At 37.6% G+C, this 27,559-nt stretch overlaps 1 protein-coding gene across 6 annotated transcripts in view; it reads right to left on the bottom strand.

Annotated features, from left to right (window-relative positions):
• Positions 1-485: 485 nt before the first annotated feature.
• LOC109413869 (voltage-dependent calcium channel subunit alpha-2/delta-3) overlaps positions 486-27,559 on the bottom strand; it is a 48,858-nt gene continuing 21,784 nt past the window's right edge. For 2 of the 6 annotated variants that reach the window (XM_029860880.2, XM_029860883.2), the window contains 13 exons: positions 23,501-23,605; positions 23,374-23,445; positions 23,102-23,304; positions 22,866-23,014; positions 21,198-21,239; positions 14,670-14,772; positions 14,274-14,312; positions 14,019-14,129; positions 3,807-4,365; positions 3,646-3,745; positions 3,386-3,587; positions 1,313-1,514; positions 486-1,243 (listed from right to left, as the gene is read on the bottom strand). In XM_029860880.2, coding sequence (XP_029716740.2) covers positions 1,133-1,243; positions 1,313-1,514; positions 3,386-3,587; positions 3,646-3,745; positions 3,807-4,365; positions 14,019-14,129; positions 14,274-14,312; positions 14,670-14,772; positions 21,198-21,239; positions 22,866-23,014; positions 23,102-23,304; positions 23,374-23,445; positions 23,501-23,605 — 1,998 coding nt within the window. In that variant the 3' untranslated portion in view covers positions 486-1,132. The remainder of the gene's footprint in view (positions 1,244-1,312; positions 1,515-3,385; positions 3,588-3,645; positions 3,746-3,806; positions 4,366-14,018; positions 14,130-14,273; positions 14,313-14,669; positions 14,773-21,197; positions 21,240-22,865; positions 23,015-23,101; positions 23,305-23,373; positions 23,446-23,500; positions 23,606-27,559) is intronic. The other 4 variants (XM_029860884.2, XM_029860885.2, XM_029860882.2 and 1 more) reach the window with 3 other exon arrangements.

The following is a 27,559-nucleotide window of genomic DNA, read 5'->3' as shown; positions in this document are numbered from 1 at the left end:
TTATATCATAAATATGGACCATTTACAAATCACAAAACGCTCCCCTTAGGTGACGTTCATAAATTACGCCATGATTTGTAAAATGGTTGTTTCTGGAAAATTTAATGGATATTTTTAAGCAAAGTAAGTCTAAAACATGTGTTTAAGACGATTTATCTGTTAACAATTTTTGTCAAAAATTTGTGTTGCCAAAATCGGTAACAAAATGTTGCCAAAATCGGTAAGAAACTATTCTGAAGTTTTACCTAAGGTTTCATTGACTATTTTCGGACTTTGAAAGACGGATCGTATATAGAAATCTAATCATTCAAAGTCGATTATTATGCCAACTGTTCAGGACCGTCGATTTGGTATGAAATTCAAGCCTAAAACGTGCTTTCAATGTAAAATTTCACCTATCAGCAATAGAATATATAGCATGTACAAAGTTTCACGGTGCAAACATAAACAAACTATTGCGCGGATTCTTTCTGATGATCTAGCCGCCGACAATTCACTCCTAATCAATAATATATTTGTTTTGCAGTGTTGCCACCTAGTTTGGCCTTTTCCATCCTCCACCTATAACCTGCACTTTCATGTTCCGAAAATTCGTCGTTCGTTAGTTTACTTTGTACAAGAGCATGAGATTGGTTACGATTCTATAAGAAATGTTCGGTAGCACATAGTCATCGATATAACAAAACGTGTACTAGGTTTTCTTTCGGTTTCTCCTGCTGATTTCAGAAGCCTGAAGTGAGATAAGTTTTCAAAAATCTTGTGAAATTGAGTAACAGAATTTGGCTAAATAGTTTTAATGGTTCTATAGCAGCAGCGGTTATTGTACTAAATATAACGCTTTGGTTTTACCTTTTCCCTCTCGTTGAAGTCATACTCAAGTTGGTTTCTTATCGAAAATTGAAAGTAACAATCAAATTGTAGCTATAGTTTGTGAAGTGTTGAGACTTGTTCGTTATTCTTTTTTTTTTCTTGAGGGACGCTTGCCAGTGGTGAGTTTGTTCTGATGATTCATTTTTTGAATGTTCCTTGTATCCGGAGATCACCCTCACCAGTGGCAGTTTGCATCCGAGTTGAAAGCTCTCAGTATTTTTCTTTGCGTGTTTTTTTTCACAATGATCTTCGTAGAATGGATTTAGTTGTGGTACACACGCAACAGTCGTCCCAGCAGCAGGACACACCCCATCAGAATCCAGCTGGATTTGATCAACGATGAACCTCGTCCGCACAGTTCGATTATACTTTCCTGTAGGATGAAAACGGTGGAAACGGATTGGTTTACAACATCATATCAGAGGAGAGCTAGAGTACTTACGTTCGCATGCTTATTGATACAGGTGAGCGGTCGCCTCCGCGGAAGTTCGGCGCTGTGAGCTTTGTGGCACGCCAACGTCGCGTTGTAGTCGTGCTCGACGGGCCACGTGGTGAGCACTGGGACGTGCGAAGGCAGCGGACACAGCGTGTCCAGAACCAGCAGGATCAAATTGCTGGACGGGATTGGCAGTACCACGTAGGGTCTAAAAGGAGGAAGAAAAGCGGTGAATAATCGTTGAGAGTTCGAATCACGGCAGACTCAAGTGGGCTGGACACTTTGTTCATGAAAACATATGCAAATAATACAACACAGTGTATTCGATCTTTTGTGTCTTATTATGACAAGATTGGATGTGAATTTCAACTTGGATTGCATTTGGATGACGTGTGGATTGGATATGAATTGGATTTGGATTGGATATAGATTGGATTTGGATTTGTATTGGATTTGGATTAGATTTGGATTTGGATTGGATTTGGATTTAGATTTGGATTGGATTTGGCTTTTGGATTGGATTTGGATTGGATTTGCATTGATTTTAGATTGAATTTGGATTGAGTTGGATTTGGATTGGATTTGGATAGGAATTGGATTGCATTTGAATTGGATTAGTTTGGGATTTGGATTTGGATTGGATTTGGATATCGATTGGAATTGGATTGGATTTGGATTGAATTTGGATTGGATTTGGGTTAAATTTGGATTGGATTTAGATTGAATTTGGATTTCGATCGGAATTGGATTGGATTTGGATTGAATTTGGATTTTGACTGGAATTGGATTGGATTTGGATTGAATTTGGATTTCGACTGGAATTGGATTGGATTTGGATTGGATTTGGGTTGAATTTGGATTGGATTACGATTGGATTTGGATTGAATTGGATTTGGATTCAATTTGGATTAGATTTGGATTGGATTTGGATTGGATATAGATTGAATTTGAAATAGATTTGGATTGGATTTGGAATGGACTTTGATTGGATTTGGAATGGACTTTGATTGGATTTGGAATGGACTTTGATTGGATTTGGATAGGAATTGGATTGCATTTGAATTGGATTTGGATTAGTTTGGGATTTGGTTTTGGATTGGATTTGGATATCGATTGGTATTGGATTGGATTTAAATTCAATTTCAATTGAATTTGGATTGGATTTGGATTGGATATGGATTGGATATGGATTGGATTTGGATTGGATTTGGATAGGATTTGGATTGGATTGGGCTTTGGATTTGATTCGGATTTCAGATTTGGATTGGATTTGGATTAGATTTGGATTGGATTTTGATTGCATTTGTATTGGGTTTGGAAAAGTTTTGGATTTGATTTGGATTGGATTTGGATTGGATTTGGATTGGATTTGGATTGGATTTGGATTTGATTTGAATTGGATTTGTATTTGATTTGGATTGGATTTGGATAGAATATGGATTGAATTGGATTTGGATTTCATTTGGATAGAATATGGATTGAATTGGATTTGGATTGGATTTGGATTGGATTTGGATTGGATTTGGATAGAATATGGATTGAATTGGATTTGGATAGGATTTGGATTGGATTGGGATTTTGATTACAGATTTTGATTGGATTTGGAATAGATTTGGATTGGAATTGGAGTAGATTTTGAGTAGATTTGGATTGGAGTTGGATTGGTTTGGAATTTTGATTTGGATTGGTTTTGGATTGAATTTGGATTGGATATGGATTGGATTTGGATAGGATTTGCATTCAATTTGGATTAGACTTGCATTTGGATTGGATTTGGAGTAGATTTGGATTGGATATGGAATGTATTTTGATTGGTTTGGGATTTTAATTTGGATTGGATTTGGATTTCGATTGGGATTGCATTGAATTTCAATTGCATTTGGATTGGATTTGGATTCGATATGGATTGAATTTGGATAGGATTTGGATTGGTTTGGGATTGCAAATTTGGATTGAATTCTATTGGCTTGGATTGGAATTTGATTAGGTTTTGATTAGATGAACTGGATTTTCATTGAATTTGGATTGGGACTAGATTTAGATCGATTAGGATTTGTATAGTTTTGGATTCGTAAAAACCTTTCACACTGATGGGCATCCTTGCGGTACACGGTCGGATCGACGTCGTTGTTGATCTCGTACAGCGTGATAACGTGATCGCAAGGTTCCGGTCGCGTTCGATTGATCAGAACCTTGTTGAACTCGGGCTCCTTGTACCGACCGGCCGTGGGATCCTCAAAGTCGGGATCTGCCATCGCGTCATACTGGTTGTCGTATGGCGCTGAAAGAACGAATTCGTTACTCAAGGTTTGGTACTTTAAACTCCATAGCTGTATTACCTTCGTCGTAGGCCTGCACGATCGTGAAGAATATCTGCACGATCAACCACAGGACGTAGGATACCGCATTCCTCAGGAACCACCAGATCACCTTCAGAGGCTACAAATAGACACGGTTGAAACCCTCTGTCCTATTCATCCTTCAAGTACTCAATACTCACCGTTTGTATGATGTTGCCCAGGTTGATGATGTTCTTCCCCACGAAGCACACCGCCTGGTAGTCGTAGATCGTGACGTTCTTGAAGATGCCGTCATCGATCATCCGCTGCATGAACGCCGGCTTGACCTCCCCAAAAAACGCTCCCGTCTCCTGCAGCTGTTCACTGATCACCACAAACCCGTTGTTGTCTATCACGTAGCACTGGTAGTCGCCCGTGAAGCACGTCTTCTCGCAGCTGTGATCGCTGTTCGGCCTGCACTGGCTGGTGATGTTCTTGAACAGAGTGTACATGGCCGAATGGTGGAACTGGAAGCCGACCACGGCCACCGGCGTTTCCTTGCCGCCGTCATTGTGGAAGATTGCATTGCTGGCCGTCACCAGGGTGTCGTTCCGATTGCCGGCATCGAACGGAACCGAGTAGACGTAGCTGTCCTTATCGTCGTCATCCTTGCCGTTGCCATCCTGGCTACGTTTGTTCTTGTTGTTGTAGTAGAGCTCCACGGCGCGTTTGTACCAAATTTCGTCGATCGCTCGGTTGTGCGTTTCGCTGAAGTCGGGCCTGCAATGGTAGAGTTATGTGAAAGAATGGTTTCGCGGATAAACCCGTTAATGTCCAAGATATCACACGAATTAAAATCTTCCAATGAAGTTGCTATCAATAATCATGATCCTCTCGGGTAATCCGTGTGAAGTTCCGGGACAATTCTTGGATATATTCCGAAGAACATCTTTGATATATATTGAGGTATTCCGAAAGGAGTTTCGAAAGGGATTCTTAGAGAAATTTCGGGAGGAATTCCAGTAGGATTTAGAATCGAATTCCTGGTTTGAATTCAGTATTCTTCAGAAGTTTCATCGCATATTCTTGCAAAAGATCTTTCGGGATTCACTTCAGGAGTTCTGTGGGAAATAGTTCCTTCAGAAAATCATTTAGGAGTATCTTTAAAAATTTCTACAAAAACATTTTTTTTGGGAATACATAGTTAAGGGATTCCTTCGCCTATCTCTAAAAAAAACCAATGAGAATTCGCTCAAGAGCTCCTCCAGAGGTTTCTCTATGAGGTATTTCGGAAATTCCTTCCGCAAAAACTGTTTAAGAATTCCTTCGGAAAGTACCGCGGAAGAATTCCTGGTGAAACATTTGTATGAACTGCCGAACCAACTTTTTGAAGAATTTCCGTAGGATCTCCTGAAGGCGTTCTGGAAGCAATTTTTGGACGAATTCCTGAAAATAAATGCTGGAGCTTTTTGATAGAAAATTGCTTCAAGAATTTCTGAATTAACTTCTACAAGGAATTCCTGAAGAAAATCCAGAAGTAATTCGTAGGGCAATCTTGAAAAATGCCGAAGGAAATCTCGAATTAACTTCTGGAGGAGCTCCAGAGAGAAATCTTAGAGGAATTCTTGAATGTACTTAAATACCCGGCTGAATTTTCCACGGATTTTCCAGAGGACCTGAAGGACAAATTACCGGAAGAAATTTTGAAGTTACTACCAAAGGATTTTTTAAAGGATTCCTTGGAAAAGTTTCCAATGGAATTCTTTGAGAAATTTACAAATAAACAACTCCTGCAGGAATTTCTGAACCGGAATGGAGAAAATCCCGGCGGAGCTCCAGAAGTTATTTCCGAAAAAAAATTGCAGGAAACGTCTTAGAGACTTTTCCGAAAACTTAGTGCAGTCATACTTTAAAAAAAAAACCCTACTGTTTTATGATATTAGCGCCCTTAAAGCGTCATAAGCCGTACAAAACAGTCATTGTGGTGACAACCCAAGTAACCACAAGCACTATATCATAACATTAATTCAATCGTATTATAGTTTAGCTAATGCGAGATAACTTTTATTCTACACCTGTCAAGTAATGAAGCGTTTACTCTACAATATGAAAGCATTGAAGCATTATGGAATTTTGACAGTTCGGTATAGTTCTATAGGGACGTTGTTTAATGCTTTATTGCATTACCATGTTAAAAGCTTTATGGCAATCAATAATGCAAGGATTTATTCCTTTATATGCCTTTACTCATGCTTTCATCGTTGTAAACATAAAAAACCCTCAGTTCGAAAAAAAAAACTGTAAAACATTTTTAGAAACACAACCATTCAAAAGAAAAGAAAAACAAACCCAAATTTTCATAGATCGCTGCGTAGAACTTGGATTATCATGCTCAGATGTTGCTGTTTGAACATTTTTATTGTATATGGATTTTTAGGTTTCTGGTTGGGACATGAAGACAATCAGATGCTGAGAGAACAAACATTATGTGGGGTTGAGATATTGGTTTCCTTATTCAACATAGTGACCCGATTTCATAAAAGAAATGGTAGAAGTAAGCACGTATGAAAACAATAAGAACAGAATCAACACAGACTAATTTATATCTTTATATTATCTTCGTTTGTGGAATCAATCGGTTCTGTAATCGCTTGTTTTCGAATGGATTTGGGAGAGTAAGATACAGGGGATAGACAAAATGATCGGGACAGGCAAAATTTTCACTTTCCAAAAAATGTTCAACTAGCTGTAACTTTTCGGAAAGTGCATCAAATATTCTCAAATTTTTACTGTAAGTTCTTCAACTGGTTGTGTATCAGTGGACAAAATTTGGAAAAGATCGAACAATTTTTCACGAAGTTATAAAGATTTTTGAAAAAGATAAAATTATCCGATAGCCAACTTTGAGCTGTTATATCTCCGGATTCAATAAACCGATTGCAATGAAATTTTGACCATTCATGACTTATATAATGAACTCTGGAAAACATTTAACTTGACTTGAAATTTTAAACAAGCGAAAAAGTTATAGCGATTTAATTTTTTTCACGATTTTTTAGTAAATTGGTCTATTTTTAATATGCATCCCATTACTTTTTTCAATTTATTGGCGGCTATGTTGTTACTTTCCTTCAAAACGCATTTATATATAAGTCAATTAGAGGGAAACTAAATGAACTATAATTTGCATCTTGAATTTTGAAAGGATGTTGATGTTTTGGATAATTTGGTGTTTTTTTAGAAAAATAATCTAATCGTTATAACTCTCTTCCGTGTTAAGAATATTAAGTTGAGTCAATGGTTTTTCATAGCTCATTATATAAGTCATAAATGGACAAAATTTCATTGCATTCGGTTCATTGAATCCGGAGATATAACAGCTCAAAGTTGGCTATCGGATAATTTTACCTTTTTCAAAATTTTTTTTAACTTCGTGAAGAATTGTCCGATCTTTTCCAAATTTTGTCCACTGATACACAACTAGTTGAGGAACTTACAGTAAAATTTTGAAAATATTTGATGCACTTTTCGAAAAGTTACAGCTAATTGAACATTTTTTGAAAAGTGAAAATTTTGCCTGTCCCGATCATTTTGTCTATCCCCTGTAACTGATGGCCTTCAGACCCTAGCACAACCTTTTCGAGCTGCTGAAAACACAACTCAATAAAGCAGGAGCTGAGTATACTTTACTTTATGTTGCACATTTTTCTAGGTGCAAAATACATGGTAGTCATAGCACATCGTTAGCGCGTCCGAGTTTCATCGCGGTCCAGTTTCAGCAGTCTAGGTTCAATTCCCGAAATAGAACAAAAAACATCAGAGTGAGAGTATCGGAACAGGTATGAGAAGATAAAAATAGACAGAAAAATGAAAAATACTTTTTTTCTTTCGTTGACATGATGCCTTAAGTATGCATTCCATACTATTTTATTGCATTAGCTATATGGTACAAGCATTTTATATGCTTTAGCAATCGCCACAGCAAAGCTTGCTTTAAATCAACAATAGTAGCGCCACTTTCGACTTTAAACCTACTTTAATGGTACCTATATGACAAAACATCTTTATATCGCATGTCATATAATACACTATAAAGCGAAATTAATGCTCTATATCCAGCGTCATGGTTACTTGGGAATGATTCGATTTCACTATGTCTTATATCTTCTGGGAGGTCTTACAGATACTCCTCAATTATTTCAGAAATATATCCAGCAACCCTTCTGGAAAGTTCTTAGAAAGTTTCAATGTAGTTTCTTCCGCACCTTCTTCGGAAAATTCTACAACAGTTCCTTCGGAAAAAAAAATATGAAAAGGTTCCATTGAGAAGAGCATTCTTTTTTTCTGAGATACCTCCAGATTTTTATGTTGAAATGTTTTCAAATCCCTGGGACAGGAATATCCTATTCTGGAATTCCTGCATGAGTTTCCTCGTGATTTTTTTTCAGGAGAAAATTTTCTCTAGTATTTTCATAAACAAAAATTTTCAAGAGTTCCTTCGACAGTTCCTCCAGAAATTCTATCGAATATCCCTCCAGGAGTTTATTAGAATATTCGGCAAATTCTTCAGAACTTTTGGAATTCTTCAGAAGGAGTTTGGAAACTCCTGGAGTCTAGGAATTCCTTCGAAAGCTCCTACAAACGTTTCTCTAGGAATTCCTCTAAGAATTTGTTTGAAATCTAGGCTTCGGCATTTACATCCATAATTTATCCAGGAGTTCCATCGAGAATTTATACAATAGTTCCTTTAGAAATTCCACCTGGAGATAATTTGAATAATCATCCAACATTTTTTTTCCCGCACTAGAGTGCTGTCGTCTGGACACCGTGTAGACATGGGTGTGATTATCCGGTCGCGCTGTGGACCAGGGTGCGGTCATCCGGACGCGCTGTTGGCTGTTTTTTTTTATTGTCGTCAAGAGACAATTACTAGAGTGCGGTCATCTGGACGCGCTGTGGACTAGGCAATACGTTTTTTGTGGACTGGAAGTAATACGTTCTTTGTTTCAACCAGGAAATACTTTATCAACTCCTCTAGGAATTCTTTCTGGAGAGTGTGCGGTGGATGCGTCGCCGGTCGAGTCGGTTCCGGATTTTTCGCTTCCCATCGCGCTGCAGTGTGAACGAGAAAGAATAAAATCGATGCGGTCGAATTCAGTGTGCGGTGGACGCGTCGTGGAATCGAGTCGGTCCCGAATTTTTCGCTTCCCGTCGGCGCTAGTTCCCAATACACTTTAAGTTGATAATAAATATTTTCTTTCATTTTTTGCATTCATACAAAAGAGTGAAAAGTGTTAGTTCGGGCTCGCCGGTCGAGAAAAAATCCGGGCGCCGACAAATGAGTCGCGTTCAGTGTATTTCTGTGTGGAATAGACTAAAGGTTTCTGCTCCCAAGTGGAGTGGAGACGCGCGATAGAATTTTCTTTTTGGCTAGTTTTTGCGTCGAAAAGTGGTCGGTTGTTAACGGCGGTTTGTGTATATTGATCCATTGTCAAATCATATCACCAACCATAGGTGACTCCCGGACTGACAATGTACCTTACCCTACTAACAAATTTGGAAATACCTGTAGCAGTTCTTTCAAAAATTTCTCAAAGAGCTCCTTCGAAAAATCCGTCAGCTGTTTCTTCGGTAGTTTCTCCAATTGTTAATACGAGAATTTCTCCAAGATTTCCTCTCAAAGTTACCCCAGGAGTTAATTCGGGAACTCTTTCATAAGTTGATTTGAAAATTGCTCCAGCATTTTGTTTTCTGGGAGTCCTACGATACTTGTTTTCAAAACTTCTTCAGGAGATCCTACGGAAATTCCTCAAGAAGTTCGTTCGGCAGTTCATACAAAAGTTCCTCCAGGAATTCTTCCGCAGTTCCTTTTAAAGGAACTCTTCAAGAGTTTTAGTAACTTCGAAGTAAATTCTTTAGAAGGTGAAACGCTAGAAGCAAACTGTTGAGAAATTTATAAAAATGTGGAAGGAATTTCCGAAATAACTCCTTGAGAAATCCATGGGCAAATTTTATAGGAGCTTTTTTGAAACAGACAAAGGAATCCCTTAAGTATTTTCCAAAATAGGATTTTCTGAAGCAACTTTTTCCTCAATGAACTCGTGAAGTGGATCCCGAAACATCTTTTGCAAGAATAGTCGATGAAACTTCTGAAATTTCTTGGAATTTCTTGGAAGAACACACGGAGCAACTCCTGGAAAATACTGTTAAACAGGCTTAATCAGCTCCTGTGGAAATTTCCAAAGTATTTTTTGGAGAAATTTCCGAAGAAAATTCTTGAAAAATTTCCAAATGTTCTCCTGGAGGAATTCCCGAGATTTTTTCGACTAACTCCCAAAGAAATTCTCAGAATAACTTCTGGTGTAGCTACCGAAAGAATTCCTGGAGAATATCCCGTAAGAATTTTGGGAGGAATTTGTGGTGCGGAGTTCCTACATGCAGGAGGAATGATAGGAATTTCTGAGCCCCTCTAGAAGTTTCCGTTGTCTTTTACGGAAGAAATTCTAGATTGATTCATAGAAGGATTCCCTAAGAAGTTTCTGGATGGAGGAGTCTTATACGAAGCTTCTGGATAAATTTACAAGAGAACTTCTTAAGGAGTTCCCGAAGGAACTTTTTTATAGATTCCCAACAGAACTCTTGCAGGAATATTCGAGGGAACTATTGTAGGAAATGTTGGGCGAAGTTCCTAAAATATTCTGTAGAGGATTTTTTCTAAAAGAACTCTTGGAGAAACTGCGTAAGAAATCCCGGAGAAATTTCAATTGGAACTCCTGGAAAGAATTTCCGCAATAACTTCTGCAGAATTTTAAAAAGCATTCATGGTGGTAATCCCGAAGGAATTACAACAGAGCAAGGATGAACAACAGAATAAAAACTGCTGGAGTGTTATCCAGATACATCCCTGGAAAAAATCTCATTTAACTACAACGATTTTTTACATGAACTACTGGAGAAACTTTCGAAGTAAATCCTGAATTTTTTTTCAATTAAATTTTTGAAAGCATTCTCGGAGTAACTTTTGAAAAAAAAAATCTCAAATTCCGTAAGATCTCCTAGAAGATTTTCCAAATTTACCCCTGGAGAAATAATTGCTGAAGAATTATCAATTCTACACACTCAGTTGAGCTCGGCTAATTTCCATTCTTTTGCCGAGATTTGCACAGCCGATCTTGGCATTCTGTTTTAAGTGTGTAGAAAGAATTCTAGAAGAAATTCCTGAAGGAACTGTTGGAATTCGCCAATGAACTCTTGAACTAATTCCCGAAGTATGTTCTTGAGGAACTGTCGGAGGAACTTGTGAAGATGAAAAACTGATATAGAAATGTTTAAAGATATTCCTGGAAAAGTTTGCAGAAAAAAATCGTGCAGGAATTTTCGAATTACGCTTGGAGGTATTTCAAACCAAATTTCCTGAAGAAATATTTCCCGGAGGAATTATAGAAAAAATGGCCATGTTTTTGAATTTAGAGGAACCTTCGAAAACTTTCTTGAAGAATTACACTAGTTTACGAAATAAGAAAGTCGTAAACTTCTATCAACGACCGAATTTTTTATGCATAATTACATGCTTACTTCTGAGACTGTTTCAAAAAAAAAGTAGAATCGTTTTTGAGTTTAATATGAAAATCGAGCTCGACAGTTTTTTAAAACATGAAAATTACTGAAATTCAAATATCTTGCGATGCAGCCAACAAATTTTCAATTTTTTGCATACATATAAAGCTGAATTTAATATGTTTCGTCGATCTGAACTCATTTTTAGTGTCACATTGATAAAAGTCGAGATATTGATTATATAGGAAGACCTCCTTAAATTTCTACAACAGACCTTCATTAGTCTTTCTTTGTTTCAATAAGATAAAAACAATTTTAAAATTCTTCCTCATGATACATTTGAAACATAAGGTGTTATTGAGTTACCTCAATCGGAGCATTTGTTACGGAGATAAAGATATATGAAGAGAGCTACTTTGCTTAAAAAAAGAACAAAAATTGATTTCACTCTCTCTCTCTTCTTGGCGTAACGTCCTCATTGGGACAAAGCCTGCTTCTCAGCTTAGTGTTCTATGAGCACTTCCACAGTTATTAACTGAGAGCTTCCTCTGCCAATGACCATTTTGCATGCGTATATCGTGTGGCAGGCACGAAGATACTCTATGCCCAAGGAAGTCAAGGAAATTTGCTTTACGAAAAGATCCTGGACCGACCGGGAATCGAACCCGTCACCCTCAGCATGGTCATGCTGAATACCCGTGCGTTTACCGCCTCGGCTATATGGGCCCTGATTTCACTATGTCTTATATTTCGTCACTTTTTTAAATTCAAGGCATGATTCTACACTTAACGCTTACCAAATTCAATGGAACTTTTTCTAAAAGTAGCAGATGGAATTCCTGAAGGATTGTTCGATGAAAATCTTGGAAAAATATCCGTAGTACCTATCTGTTGAAGAATTTTCCGATGGAGCTTTTTCAGGAACTATCTTAGGAGCTCTAGAAGATTTTTTCGGAGGAACTCCTGATGATATTTCGGAAAGAATTCCTGGAGAGATTTTCGAGCACATTAAGGAATACCCAAAGGAACTGTCAGAATAATTCCCGAATGTACTCCTGGGCAGAAATAAGAACACTCACTTGCAAAGAGTTGTTTCAACATCACGCGGTTTCTTCAGAGGACCTGTTGCCTAATTTGTGTAATTGGATGTAATACTAGAAGATGGTGGCTTCAAAGAGAATGAGATGCTTGCAAAACCAAGTACGACAGAAAATGGTGGCTCCAAAAAATCATCTAAGCGCGTCATATGGAAAAGGTTGCAACGTACAAGCTCCTCGGCTGAAGAACCAGAAGCTCAACCGAATTAGAAAAAAAACAAGTGGGATTATTTTAGTGTCACTACATTATTACACACCATTACAAATCAATAGAACCTGTGTTATTGGATGTAATACTAGAAGATGGTGGCTCCAGAGAGGATGAAATGCTCGCAAAACCAAATACGGCAGAAGATGGTGGCTCTTAAAAGGATGTAACCAAGCGCGTCACATGGGAAATATTCTAACGTACAAGCTCCAAGGCTTAAGAGTCAGAAGGTCTCGTCAGCTGGCACTGGTCAAGCAGATGTTTCTATATCAGGCAGTATCTTCAGAAGACCAAATTTGTGCTATTGGATGTAAAACTAGAAAATGGTGGCTCCAAAGAGGATGAGATGCTTGCAAAACCAAATACGACATAGGATGGTGGCTCCAAAGAGGATGAAACCAAGCGCGTTATCTGGGAAAGGTCGCAACATACAAGCTCCTCGGCTGAAGAGCCAGAAGCCCAAGCGAATTAGAAAAGACAAGTGGGATTAGGTTAATGTCACGACACTGTAACACACCTTCTTGAAAAAAAAAACTAATCATCTGAATATGACATTATTGAAATAGTTATTTTCAATCTCAAGCCACAGCTGCTTTAAAGGCTTGAGACTTGGTTATTATTTTCAAAATCACAATTGACTCAATGTGCCACAATTTACAGATATTTGCGTTGAACAATTAGTCATAGATATCACAAAGTCATAAGAGAGCTGTGAAGATGATTCTCCACAAATAAATTACACTCACCTCGTGGAAAGTAGCTTTCATAGCTCTGTTACCACTTTGGTATGCGTGTGTAATCCTTGCTTTATTCGGCAAACTTTTAGAAAAAAAAACTACAAGGTAAAAGTCCTCCATACTGTTTTACTTCTGAACTTCTGCGAATGAATTCATCGGGGAATTCTTGATATAACTTCTGGAGGAATTCTCAGAGAAAGCTTTATTAAAATTACTGAAGTAAGTTTTTATGGGACTCTCAAGAAAATTGCTGAAGGAATCGTTGAAGGAACTCCTGTTAAAATTGCTGAAAGAAATCCTGAAGATATTTCCAACTACTAGCTGCCCCAAGTGGCACTATGAATACTTGAGTGAGGTCTTCGAAAGTGCTTGTGGAGCAGCTCATGAAAAGCTACTCACTATCAAAAAATGATCTGCACAAATTCTTCTGAAAGAAATAAGTAAATATTTGGAGGCACTCATTTTCCTGAGAAGGTTACATTTAATTTCCACTCTAAACTACAGATCTGACTCGATTATCTGGAGTGAGGTTCTGACGCTTCCCAAAATAATATCTCGCAAACGGTGTTTGAACACGAAATTTTAATTCCTCACTAATCAAAGTTGGCAAAATTTCAGCTTCACAGAGCATTCCGTTCCCCAGATATATGTTTGAGAAGTATCAGAACAGAACCCGACTCCTTATAATCGAGTCCGACCTGTATAACATTTTACCATCAATGAAAATTTCAAAAATCTGCCGCGAATATTTAGGGAAGTAACCACGCTGATCCTATTTTATGTATCGAAAAATAAAAGGTTGCTCATTATATGGTTTCACACATGCATACTTACTCTGATTGCTTGGACTCGTCGCCAAAGTTCATATGGTCCTGCCACCGGGTAAGCCCACTGTGTGTTGCCAGAAAGGAAACAGTAACTCCGAATCGTTGCTTGAACTCATTCCTTTGCAGCATTGAGGAAAATATTATATTATTAAAACAACATTATAACAAAAACAAATCCATAACATCTCAGTCATTTATTGATCGGTGTTGGCGGTTGCTAAACTAAGTTCAATTCCTGTACAACTAGCGTGAGTTCAATTACCTTGGCAACAAACCCATCAAAACTGCTATTGGGCTAGGGCTATTCCAGATGAGTGGAAATTATCGAAAATAAATCGAAACAAATTGTGGAACCAGAGGGAAAGAAAATACAAACAAGAGAGAACCAAATCCGTTGTGCGTAATGTGTTATACAAGCGATTAGCGATTAGTGGATCGAATGTTTGTTACAATGTGACATTCCGCGGTGCGTAAAATTAGGTTCAGGTTTAATGGGAGGAAAAAAAAGAAAAATGTAATCATACGATACACTCAGCATTAATTAGTCTATTGGTGGAGTCGTAAATTAAATGGAAATGCGCACTGTAACTACAGAAAAAAAAAGACTAATTTCATGGTGCAAGTACGGATCGTATATGCTTCGTGGAACTGTTCTTACCCGCCTTTCTCGTCTCTACTACCGCTACCTCCGCTGGTGTTTTTCGAGAACCATTCCGTCACTTTGGCGTCGTAAACCAGGGCTTGCATTAGATTGCGATCGCCTAAGGGGTGGGCCAATGGTCGGATTGCATTGATAAATGGAGTTGTAAATAGGGTCCAAACAAAATAAAAAACATGATTAGGAAATTGAAGGTTTAAAATTGGTTCTACACTAATGTTAAGACTAAGGTTCAGTGCTGCTGGGTGAGGTATATAAGAGTTTGGTGATTGGGGGAATTCGTTAAAACCAATGGTTTCTCCGGTTTCTCTAGTGACTATGAACAATGGATGTGCAACTAATGGGTAAACTCGTGAAATAGAAGAGTGAGTGGTGAGGTTGAAATGATTAAAGTCACACACCAAGTGCTTTGTGAAATCTGAGAGGGGATATACAAAATAGGGTGCATCTCAACAAAACAACTTAATTGCTGATACAAAAGTACAACAAAAGAAGAGTTGTCACACTGCAGTGAGTACGATGTGTTGGGTAGTTGATAATTGTGTATCGTGTTGTTGTTCTGTTAAGAGTATCCTATGATTAGCTGTTAAAGAGTATTTTGATGTAAATGCCATAGGGAAACATAGTGTTCTATGTCATAGGGTATTATCTAAAATCTGTTGAACTCAGTATTTGCCTCAATACTTTTCCTTCAAAACTGACGGCCCAGTTTCAGGTTAGTTGGCCGACAAAACTCCACATGACGAAGAAATACCGTTTAAAATATTAAAGTCAACTTATACTCATCCTCTGTTAAGATGGAATTCGAACTTACGACTTCGTATCGCTAGTCTGGCACTTTAACCAAGTAAGCCACAGAACAAGTTACAATTCTGCTAAATAGAAAGCTAAACTGGATTCGAAGCGCAACCCTAGCCGGGTCCATCTATCACAGCATTAACTCTTCTTCGGCTATTAGATGTCAATCTCCCACACTTTCACGGCCTACAACAAGTGTGAGCGTAAGCCGCGACAGTGCGGGTAAATTTATTAACGCAAAGTGCGTTTATTGCCTTCATGTTTTAAGTTTTAACGTCTATTTCAGACATACTGGCGGACTGGTATAGTCGGAAAAGGGCCATCAATTAATTGTCTTCTAGAATTCGTTCATGAATTTCTCCAGGAATTCATTCGGGGACTTCCCCAAGAAGTCCTACAGGAATCGCGTCTGGAAGTCCTCCAGAAACTTCTTCTGAAAATCCTCCAGAAGATCTTGAAAAATCTTCAGAAGCAAAAAATGCAGGAAGTATCCCTAAAAGGAATTTTGGGAGGAATGTCAAGATAGAATTTCTGGAGGAATCCTAAGAAGGAGTTTTTAAAGAAATCTCCAGAAGGATTTCGTCAGATTAAATCTCTGATCTAAAAGAACGCATGATAGGCATATTTTACTGATAGCAGCGGTTGATACGGTGGACACTACGGTCTAAAGGGTGAATTCTAAAATACAAAACCGACTCCATATTCTGACGCCATCACACAAACGGTTAGTTCCAGTTGGTTTCAAGAGAATACAAGAACTATGTATTATCAATCTGCCTTCATCTTGATACTATTCCATACCAAGAAATAAACCTGTAGGATTCCTTACGGATTCAGGTCAAAACTGAAACTGATCACTGTTGGAAGACTGCAGTCATTTCTCGCGTTTAGTGTCATACAGGCGTAACTGCAATGATCGATTTCTCTTCATCGATTTTCTCTTTGGTTAATAACTTAGCTGGCAAAACAATTTCGGTTGTTTTTATTGTTCTAGATGCTAGTCCTACTTGTCCTTCACCAAAACGTACCAAGAGATCATCCGAACATTGGACGAATTTCCCGGAATATTCCGAAGAGAGAATCGATGAAGAGAAATCGATCATTGTAGATACGCCTGTATGATACTCAGCGCGAGATTTGTATGATATCCAGTAGGATCGTTCAGCAAATCGGAGAGTATTCTGGTAGGCCGACATAATAGCTTCCGATCCAACCAACTAACGTCTGTTCCAAATGCTTTTAAATGTATTTACAATATGTTGTTTGCTTTGGTTAGCTTAGAATTGCACCAAGAATGAAAATTTGTTGAAATCTGGATTTCGTAAGCTCTTTTGGATTCAAATGACATAAAAAGAGAAACCTCTGAGATTGAGCCAACAATATTGAAATTTAGAGGTAGCGCAATTAAAGTTGATTTTTCGAGTAATAAAAAGGTGTTTTTACTTCAAGTGCCATAACTTTTTCAATATTTAAATAAATGATTTTCAATTTTTTATGAACCTCTCACAAATTAACTTTTAATAAACTTGTAGAACATTTTATTTTTCCAAAGTCACGTAAAATATGAGTTTTCAAAAATTCAATTTATTTTTTTCTTCTTTTTACAAAAAAAAAAAAAAAAATAGGCCCGATAACTTTTTAACCGCTTGACCAAATCTTGATGCGTGCTTTTGTAGATATTTTTATTGCCTGAGGATGCTGGGTACCTTTAAAAAATTGTATCAACATGGATAAATATCAAAAACCGTCCAAAAACAGGTATTTTACAGGAAAACATAGAATAGGATTAGAAAGATTAACAACTGAAATATCTACAAAAGCAGGCCTCAAAATTTGAAATTAGTCAAACGGTTAGAAATTTATAGAAAATAGATAAATGCTCCATGAGTATTATCGAACTGCATCATATAAAATATGGTTTGCACCATAAAAAATTGAAAATGCTCCATAGCTTTAAACATCTGCACCACTAATTTATAAATGGTGAAAAAAATTGTTTTACGCATATGGTCAAATCTCAACCCTTACGTAGTTATTGAATTTTCCATGTTTTTGATTAGTATTGCCTTAACTGGCTATTACTTCAAACTGGTCAAAATTATCGCAGTTTTTTACACTTATTCGAAAGATTATTGAATTTTCTAACAAATGGCAATTTTAAATCGACTTGTTTAGTTAAATGACTGAGTTTTCTAGAGCAAAATAGCGCAGATTAGTGTGTTTTAATTTGTTTTGTCAATTATCTTTGAAACATGCGTAACAAATTAAAATTCTTTCTTTGGCAAAGTTGTGGCCCCTGTTCCACTCTCCAATTCGTTCTTTGACACCAAACTTCTAGCTCTAATCGTTTCCTTGCAATTTCGATTTAAATGTGCAGCACAGTGCACAAAAAAGTGCTTACCTTGACAGTTGCAAATTTATGATCTGAAATGCGATGTTTAAATCGAAATTGCCAGAAAACAATAAGAGATAGAAGTTTGATATCAATGAACGAATTGTAGAGTGAAACAGGGGCCACAAATAAAGAATTTCAATTAATTACGCATTTTTCAAAGATAATTGACAAAAACAAATTAAAACACACTGCTTTTGAGCTTTTTGCTCTAGAAAACTTAGTTATTTAAATAAACCATCTATGGTGCAATCGTCTTGTGATTTTCACAGATAGCAGAGGGCAACTTTCTTCAAACGCGTCCATGATATAGGACGTTGTTGTATCAATTTCATCATCTAATTCAATTGGAGTGTCAATGGATGGCGAGTATCAATAAAATTTGGTCACAATACATCACAGTTTTTTGACCGAGGTAAATACATCACAGTTTACTGACCAGGGATTTCATAAATGCAAATTTGTGAATCGACATTCAAATGTTCAAAAAAGATGGAACGATGGTCTGATAGAGAATTTGCATCTGACACATGTCAATATATCTATGGTGGATAAATAGTCCGTTGTGTGGTAAATAAACCGGATAACAGACGAGTGTCATGTCGAGATACGTCAATTGTAACAGCACATATTTACGTCTCTGGTAGTCAATTTAGGGCATTGTCGACAAGCACATATGCTCGAGGCATGACACGCGAGGTTGACATTTTATTTTTACTTTTAAGTTACCGTAAAATGGGGTGTTAAGGGACGGAAAAATTTTTCGTCCCCATTAATTCATGGGTTCTTCTTCTTGAAACTTTCAGGAAAAGCAGTCCGATCATTGTCTTGCTGCCTGCTATGCATATAGATTACAAAATTTGACGATTCATTGAAGAAATTGAAGATATTTAAGAAAATGTTCGATTTTTTGGAAAATATGAAAATGGGGTGTTAAGGGATTTAAGGTAATGAATATAAAAGTTCTTATATTTCAAGGAAAGATAAAAATTGATTAATTGTAAACTGTGACTGTAATATTTCTTGAACATCACCGAAAAAGATTATCATAGTCCTGAAGGTGCAGGGACAGTTTCATTGTCATCTACCTTTGTACTTTTTTTTGTTAAATTCTCGAAATATGAAAAAAATACCGTCAATTGTACCTGAGTGGCTTCAATTTTTAACAAACGCATCATTCATAGTTACTATTTAGAGTAACCAAATTAAATAGTTCAGACTGACCAACAGGTTGTAAACTAAGGATGTGTATTTATAGGTTTTTGTCCACTTAAAAACTCATTTATATTGAAATGTTTTATATGCAAGCATCATTAGATGGCCCAGGGTGTAAACTGTGTATTCAATGCTGATATTTCTACTCTGGAGCACCGCTGGTAGGTCGTATTTTAGATTCTGAGTTATTTTAGCAGCCATGGGTCATCTTCATAAATACTTTCTTTTGCAAGTGTTAGTGGCAGTCTGGTTTACATAATATATGGAACAAGTGAGCATATTCCACATTTTCAAAAAGCTGTCACGTTTTAGCACCAATCATTAATCATATTTAAATAAGAGAACAGACGGAAAATCTATTTTGAAGAATACGCTTTCGTTAAAACATAACAAAACACCTAAAGAACACAAAATTCTTTAAAGAGGGGACTACTGCGGCATTAAGTTTAAGCCTTTGGCCAACAAAAATTTTGAAAAATGCCAAGTCTTACCTCCAAAATCAGTTGTTTTCGACTCCTAGAAGCTACGTTCAAAATTTGAGCAAAATCTATTAAGCCTAAGGGGGCGCTCAAAACGCTTGAAGTTTGTATGGGAAAGCTTGGCCAAATGTATGCAGAAATTTTAAGTTTTTGAATTTTGCCGCTAGGTGGCGCTGTAAGCGTTCAATAAATAAAGCCTTTGGTATTATTGTAGGTGACTATATGCCAAACAAGTTTGTCGAAGACCGCAAAGTGATCCACCGTCTGTGAAAAAAGTTATACCATAGGTAAAGTGAGGATAAACTTTATTGTTGATTTTCCAATACATGTAAAGGAATAATATCAATAATGAAATCTCAATACTTTGCCTAGGGTATAACTTTTTTCACAGCCGTCGGATCACTTCGCGGTCTTCGACAAAGTTGTTTGGCATATAGTCACCTACAATAATACCAAAGGGTTTATTTATTGAACGCTTACAGTGCCACCTAGCGGCAAATTTCGAAAACTTAAAATTTCTGCATACATTTGGCCAAGTTTTCCCATACAAACTTCAAGCGTTTTGAGCGCCCCCTTAGGCTTAATTGATTTTGCTCAAATTTTGAACGTAGCTTCTGGGAGTCCAAAACAACTGATTTTGGAGGTAAGACTTGGCATTTTTCGAAATTTTTGTTTTTCATATAAGTGTGGGCCACCCTAATCTTCATGCAAGGTGAAAATCGTTTTTCATTAAATATTAATATATTTTAGTTTCGCATGGAACAAAACTACACGAATGAATCACAATAATAACTGCTATGTTCCGACAAGCTTTGATTTCACCTCTATATTCTGTGCTGAAAGTGTTATGTGTTTTAATCTCAATACTAGATCATCATGTTGTTAAGTGTCTCTTGCATGTTACACTGTTACAGTCCTTGGTTGTGGTGTAAGTATTTAGTGGTACTTATTCCTGCATATGCAACTCCTCAGCTAACAAATGAACGGCTTTCGTAAACTTTGTGCAAGTGAATAAATATTTGGAGAAAATTTTACAGTTGGAATTTATGCATTGACATTGCAGACTACAAACAAGGTATATGTGATTATATCGAACGTAAAAGTATACTTGAACAAAACTGCGCATATCCTCGAGTTTAGGGGGTTTCCTTCAACGAATCACACGTGGCACTAAAACAACTAATTGGAAACTAAATGGAACTAAAACTAAACTTCGGCTATTCAGTATGACTGGACACGCAACGACACTCTTTCTCCCCGGACGAAACTTTACTATTTAAAAAACGAAATCGTTCAACTAATCAATCAACTCAGGCTTTGTAAGGTTAGGTGCGGTAAAAACGTGCAGTGGAAAACAACCTGTTCGAATTTGATTCAGTGTTTCGCTTGCGAAATCTCCAATCAAAAACGAGCCGGTTCCGAACTGTGCAGATTATTTATTCTGTGTGAGATAGAAACTGATCGGACGATTCACTAAATTCAAAACAAATATATGCAAAGTCGATTCCGAAGGGATTCACAACGAAACTAGAGCTTTTGAGGAGGGGTTTGGAGTAACTGTTAGTTCGATTTCTAATTGAGTCTGTTTTTGTGATTTGTGCTTTGATTATGCTTGGCTATTTTGGTTGGGAAAATCTTACTCACAGTAATAGTAGTCCTTTTCAGGCATTCGGGTCGAAATGTTAGCTGCGGATTTGCAATTTTCAGTTTTATATTTTGGGTTTGGATTTGGCACCCATATATGCGGGCCAGTAGTAGTAGTAGCAGTAGTGGATGATGGTTGGCGCACGAAAATCGTCAGAATTTCGACAGAAGACAGGATGAATAATTTCGATTGGTTTATGAGTTTGAATACACATCGAAATTAATCGAAACAGGAAAAAAGGAAAACAATTTAATTATTCGAACGAAGTCTACACAGTGGTGGTAAAAAGGTATCCCGAGCGAAATTCAAAATTTGATATCTCTGTTATTTGGGCAGTAGTCTGGTCCAAATTTCTATAGCAGCAAAAATTACGGGGTAATATTTTCAAAACCGGTTTCCATACACAATTAGAGAAAGGATTAAGGGAAATTTCGAAATTAATCCCGGGTAGAGATTAAGTACACTAGTTTACAGCATTTTTGAACTCGGTAAGCTGATGATCATTTTTGGTGTAGAATCATGCCCTGAGTTCAAAAACGCGAACTAAAAAAAATACAGTAGAGCGGATTTTTTTTCGACTTTCCATACAAGGTTGATGATTTGAAATCGATTTTTGTTCTATTTTTAAGCAAAGTCGCTCACTTCAAACATCTCATTCTCCGTAATCAATGCTCCGATTGAGCTGAAATTTTTACTGTAACTCGCCTACATATGATATGTCAAATAAACGTCGAGAAAGAATTTTTAAGTTGTTTTTTTCTTATTGAAAAAAATACATTTCTTCAAATTTTTTAGGGAATTTTGCTAAAATTTAAGAAGATTGTCCCTAAAACTCGCCAATATCTTGAATTCCATCAATCTGACTCAAAACCCGTATTCAGATGATCGAATGGTATTGTATTCAGCTTTTAATTTATGGAAAAAGATTTAAAATTTTTTGAACAAAACGCAATATATTTGAATTTTAGTAAATTACATATTTTGAAAAGTTGCAAAACTCGATATTGAGCTAAAACTCAAAAACTGTTCTACTTAAAATTTTTTGAAGGTCGGTTTCGAAATCAGCACTAAATTGTGCTTCAAAAATTTTGGTCGTTGACAGAAGTTCACGACTTTCATTTTATTTTGTAAACTTGTGTTATTATAGATTTTTTATCTCTTATATCAATCAAACCAATATCACTTTTTGATCTCCATTTCAAAATATGCGAGATAGTTTTTGGAAAACAACATTTTCCTTCATTTTTTTCGAGAAAGCTGAAACATTTTCCACCTGACAAAAAAACTAATTGTGCATGGAAGTCAGTTTGGAAAATATTACTACGTTATTTAAAAAAAAAACATCAATAATTAAAAAAAAAAGAAATGCGTTACGTTTCGCCATTTTAATCAGAATGTCAAAGATAGTTTTGAGTTTCTGCTCGGGTTCCCATTTTCATGTAATAGATGGAATATGTCAGGCATGATAACAATCGCAATGGAATGATGATACATGGGGAACGTTAGCAATGATAAATGGGGAAAATGAGCGATTAATGGATGAATGATTTCACGAACGGTTGACATTGAATCCGGGTTTGGCTCGACGTAAGCCGCCACCTTGCTTGCTTGGTAACACACATAGAGAGACGAATATTGTCACAGTGTACAGTAGTGTCAACACTTACAAAACATGGCGTGCTCCGGTGGAGGTGGTGTCCGGAGTGCTGGCCATTTCCAACCGCCTAGTTTCATTCGCTCGAGGAAGTGCTTCAACTCCAGCTCGGGAGTGGCAAACGTTTCGTTTGCGTGTTCGTTCAGATATTTGCAGTATACCCTACAGAAAAGTGAAAACGTGTGTTGATAATCACGCTTATCTGAAACTGCATATTTAGAAGATATGACCCATAGCCTCCATCCTTACCAGTCGGGGTGAATTTTCCAGTTGATACCGCTGAAGAAACTGGCTACATTGCTGCCCTTGGCAAGGATCCGGTGTATTTCGTCTTCCGTCCGGATCTGCAGACGGTGAACGCCGTACGTTTCCGGGTACGTTACCACCAGAGTAAACGGGGTGTTTTTTATCGGTGTCCAGTAGTACTGGCGCCGAGTGCGGGATACCCGTTTCTAGAAATCGAAGATTTTGGTTTACTGATATGAAGATGTAACGAAATATGAGTGGATTATCTATCTTACCATTTCATCGAAGTGATACTTCACGTGCACCCATTTCGCTCCGGTAGATTGATTTATGATAGATTCTCGTATCTAATAAGAAGGTGAATTTGTAGAAAATTTTCATGTGAATTGATTTGATACTTACATGCAATAAGGCAAGGTTAAAGTCCCGTGGTCCACGGTCGTCGTCGGTCAATTCAACCTCTATCATGTCCACTGTGTTGTAAGCAGGTTTTAAAATATCTTGAAACTGGTGAAAGAAAATGTACAATAATATGAACAGTAATTGAGCAATATGAAAAAAAGCTAATGTTAGCAACCAAAAAAGGTTTTTGTGGGGACCCCTAAAATGTGGGGGCCCGGGAACCGCCCCCCCCCCCTTTGATCCGGCCCTGCCAACCATCAAAACTCCCACTGAGGTTGATGTTCTTGGGATTAGTTCCGCGGTTTCTCCAGGAATTTCTTTCAAGATTCCCCCTGAAGTTTCTACTGGGATTCCTCAGAGAACTCCTTACGAAATTCTTCGAGGGATTCATTTTGGATTTCTTCAGAAATTTTCCCTGGGATTCTACCAAGTTTTTTTTTCAGCTTTCTTAAGAGGTTCTTTTTGGGATTTCTCCACGATAAAAAAAACCCGCCCAACACGTCGACAATTCATTCCAGTGTTTCTCCAAGAGCTCCTTCTAAGATTTTTCCAGAGTTTCACTCCGGATTCCTTCAGATGTTTCCTCTTCGCTTTTCCAGAAGTTTTTGTTCTGAAATTCCTAAACAAAATCCTTTCGGAAATCCTACAGGAATTCTTTCCTAGCTTCCTCCTGGAGTTACTTCCGATATTTCTCCAGAAGCTCCATTTCATGTTCCTATAGAAGTTTCTTCAGAGGTTCAGGAATTATTGGAGGACATCCAGAAAAAAAAAAACTCCTGGAGAAATTCCTTATTAAATTGAAGAACTCAGAAGAGTTTCTCGAGGAATTCCTTACAATCTCCTTAAAATAAGTTTGGAGGAATTCCTCGAGGAAGTCCTGCAGGAATTTCATAAGGAAATCATGCAAGAAATCCATACGGAGCTTCTAGCGTCATTCCATAAGGAATTCCATTGGAGGATTTTCATAAGGGACATCGGAGACAATGCCAGAATAAACTTCCGGAGAAATTCCAGAAGAATGTGCTGGAATTGCAGAAGAAACTCGTAGTGGAAACCCGGAAAGAGTTCCTGAAAGAGTCCCGAAAGGAGTTGTCGAAGAAGTCTCCGTAGGAGTTCCCGGTGAAATCACGGAAAAAGTCCTCGAAGAAATCTCGGGGATCCCGAGGGGAGTTCCTGAAAGAGTTCCAGAAAAAGCACCTGTTGAAATCCCGGGAAAGGTTTTGAATCCCGGGAGAAGTTCCTGGAGGCATTCCGGAAGCTTCTGGAGTAATTTCATTAGGTATTTCAATAACAATTCCTGGAGGATTTTTATTCCGAATATTTTAGAATAAACTTCGGAAGAGTTTCAGAAGAATCTGCTGGAATGCTAGAACGAACTTCTAGCGGAATACTGAAAGAAATCCACGGAGAAATCCGGAAGAAGTTCCTGGAGAAATCCCATAAAAAGTATCTAGAGGCATTCCAGAAAAAATTTTCGGGGAATCCCGAAAGAATCTACCGGAGGAATCACGAAAGAAGTTTTCAAAAAATTCACGGAAGGAGTTTCTGGGTTCCAGTAGAAGTACCTAGAGGAATCCCGGATGATCCTGGAGTTATTCCAACTCCTGGAGTAATATCATAAGGAATTCCATTCGAAATTCCTGGAGGATTTTCATTAAGAACATCTGAGAGAATGCCAGCATAAACTTCCAGAGGAGTTCCAGAAGGATCTGTTAGAGTTTCAGAAGAAACTCCTAGTGGAATCCTGAAAGTAATCTATGGTGGAATCGTAGCAAAAGTTTTTGAAGGAATGCCGGAAAGAGTTCAAGAAAGAGTCCCGAAAGGAGTTCCTGGAGTAGACCGGAAAGAGTTCGAGGTAGAATAACGGAAGAAGTCCTCGATGAAATCTCGGAAGTAGTTCCCGGATCCCGGGGGAAATACTTTGAGGCATTTCGTAAGTAGTTACTGGGAAATCCCAGAGGAATCACAGAAGAAGTTATCGAAGAAATCTTGGAAAAAGTTCCCAGATCCCGGGAGAAGATCTTGAATTAATTTCGGGAACTCCTAGGTGAATTACATACGGAATATCAATGGAGTTGGATGATTTCTTGAGTACGGCACAGCGGTTCCATTTCCTCGCACTTCGTTTCTTCCGAAAGAGACGGAAATCGTTCCGGAAATCCTACAAAATTCCTTCCGGATTCCTCCAGAAGCTCCTATTCATACTCCTCTAGAACCTTCTTCTGAGATTCAGTAATTATTGGAGGAAACCAAGAAAGCACTCCTGGAAGAATTTCTTACAGATCTTCTCAACCCTTTGGAGCCGGAGGGGTCATATTATATGACTCATATATGACCCCAACATAGAAGCGGCTGTATAAATTTACACATTCAATAAAACAGAATAGAGTTCCGGGTGTTCCAAACTGTCATAGAGTAAAGTCCTTCAAATCTACAAGAATAATTTTATGTGTTTTCGCCATAAATAATAGCATTGCATAATCTGCTGGGATCCGTGAAGCTCTTGAAATCTACAATGTCATTTAAAGAAACTATACGGATATTCCAGGTCAGCCAAACTACCTTTGAGTTCGGAACTTCAGATCTACACTCGTAACAGTAGCCCCATCTGCTATCCTGAGTATCAACCACGATTTCTGAACCAACCTGAAGTCTACTAGAAATTATTATAAACCTTTAGGACATTCAGGATCTTCCAAAACTGTCCTGAAGTATAGCTATTGACAGCAACAGTTGCTATTCCCACAATGAACTGTAACATTCCAAGATATAGTTTTGAGATATTCCTGATCAACCAAACTACTCCGGAGACAAAAGCTTCAGATCTGCACTTGTGATTTTTTTGTCACAACGCGTTGCAACGTTAAAAAGTGTGACATATTCCACTGTATTTACCACAGTAGTATTCTCATGCAAAAACACATAAGGAGCTCCTGGAGTAATTCCTTTTTTAATTATGAACATATGAGTTATTTCCAGAATAAACTTCCTTCGAAATTCCTGAAGGAGCTGCTGGAATCCCAGAAAGAACTCCTAAAGGAATCCCGAAAGGAATCCATGGAGGAATCCAAGAATGAGTTTCTGGAAGAGTCGGAAAGAGTTACCACATCTCCGGAGAAGTTCCTGGAAGAACCCCGAGAAAACTTCCTAGAGAGTCCGGAAGGAGTTCTCTTAGGAATCATGGTAGAATTTCTCGAAAAGAGCTCCTTAGAAGGAATCACGGAAAAAAAAAGTTCCTAGAGTAATTCCGTGAAGAATTTCATTAAAACATCATGGAGAATTTTCATTGGGAACATCTGAAATACATTTTTGAAATGTTCTGGATCTCTATTCCTCTAAGAATAAACCTTCAGTTGTATTGTTCCGAGTACATCCTTGCTGGAATTTCTCTAAAAACAGTTTTATATACTCATATACTGCATATACTTATCTCAGAGCATAATAGCATTGTTGAGCATATAGAATTGTCAATTGAAGTAATTCAGGGAGGGTCCTTGGAATAATTCCTAAAGGTATTATCGTAAAAGCCTTGAACCAATCACCGGAAGAAACCCTCGAGATGTCTCTATAAGAATCTCCGAAGGGAATCCCTGGAGAAATTCTTGAAGAATTTCCTGGAGGTGTTTCCGAAGAACTCTAAAATAATGGAATTCTTTGAATCGCTGGAATGTATTGAAAAACAAATGTCTAGAAGAATTGAAAAATGAATTCCTAGAAGATTTCATGGAGTGCATTTCCTAAATAAATTCCGGAAGGAAACCGTAGGAGAATTCCGAAAGAATCTTTCCTGGTTGAATTCCTGAAGGATTCCATGGAGAAATATCTGAAAGCGCTTCAACGTTTAAATTGGGTCACAGTGACTTCTGTGCAACTAAAACCTGCGCTGCCGTGATCCTTCTGTGATCTGTGTTTGCTCGGAAGAACACATGGAACATTTTTAGGTAACTTCTTGGAGAAATTCCAAGAAAATATCTGGAGAAATCTTTACACAAAATTCGGAACAAGATCCCTGGTGAATTCTTGAAGGTATCTTAGGATGAGTCCTAAAATAATCGTTGG

Source organism: Aedes albopictus, chromosome 2 (genome assembly GCF_035046485.1).
Source record: "Aedes albopictus strain Foshan chromosome 2, AalbF5, whole genome shotgun sequence".
Taxonomy (NCBI): Eukaryota; Metazoa; Arthropoda; class Insecta; order Diptera; family Culicidae; genus Aedes; species Aedes albopictus.
This window is presented reverse-complemented; position numbering and strand designations above follow the sequence as displayed.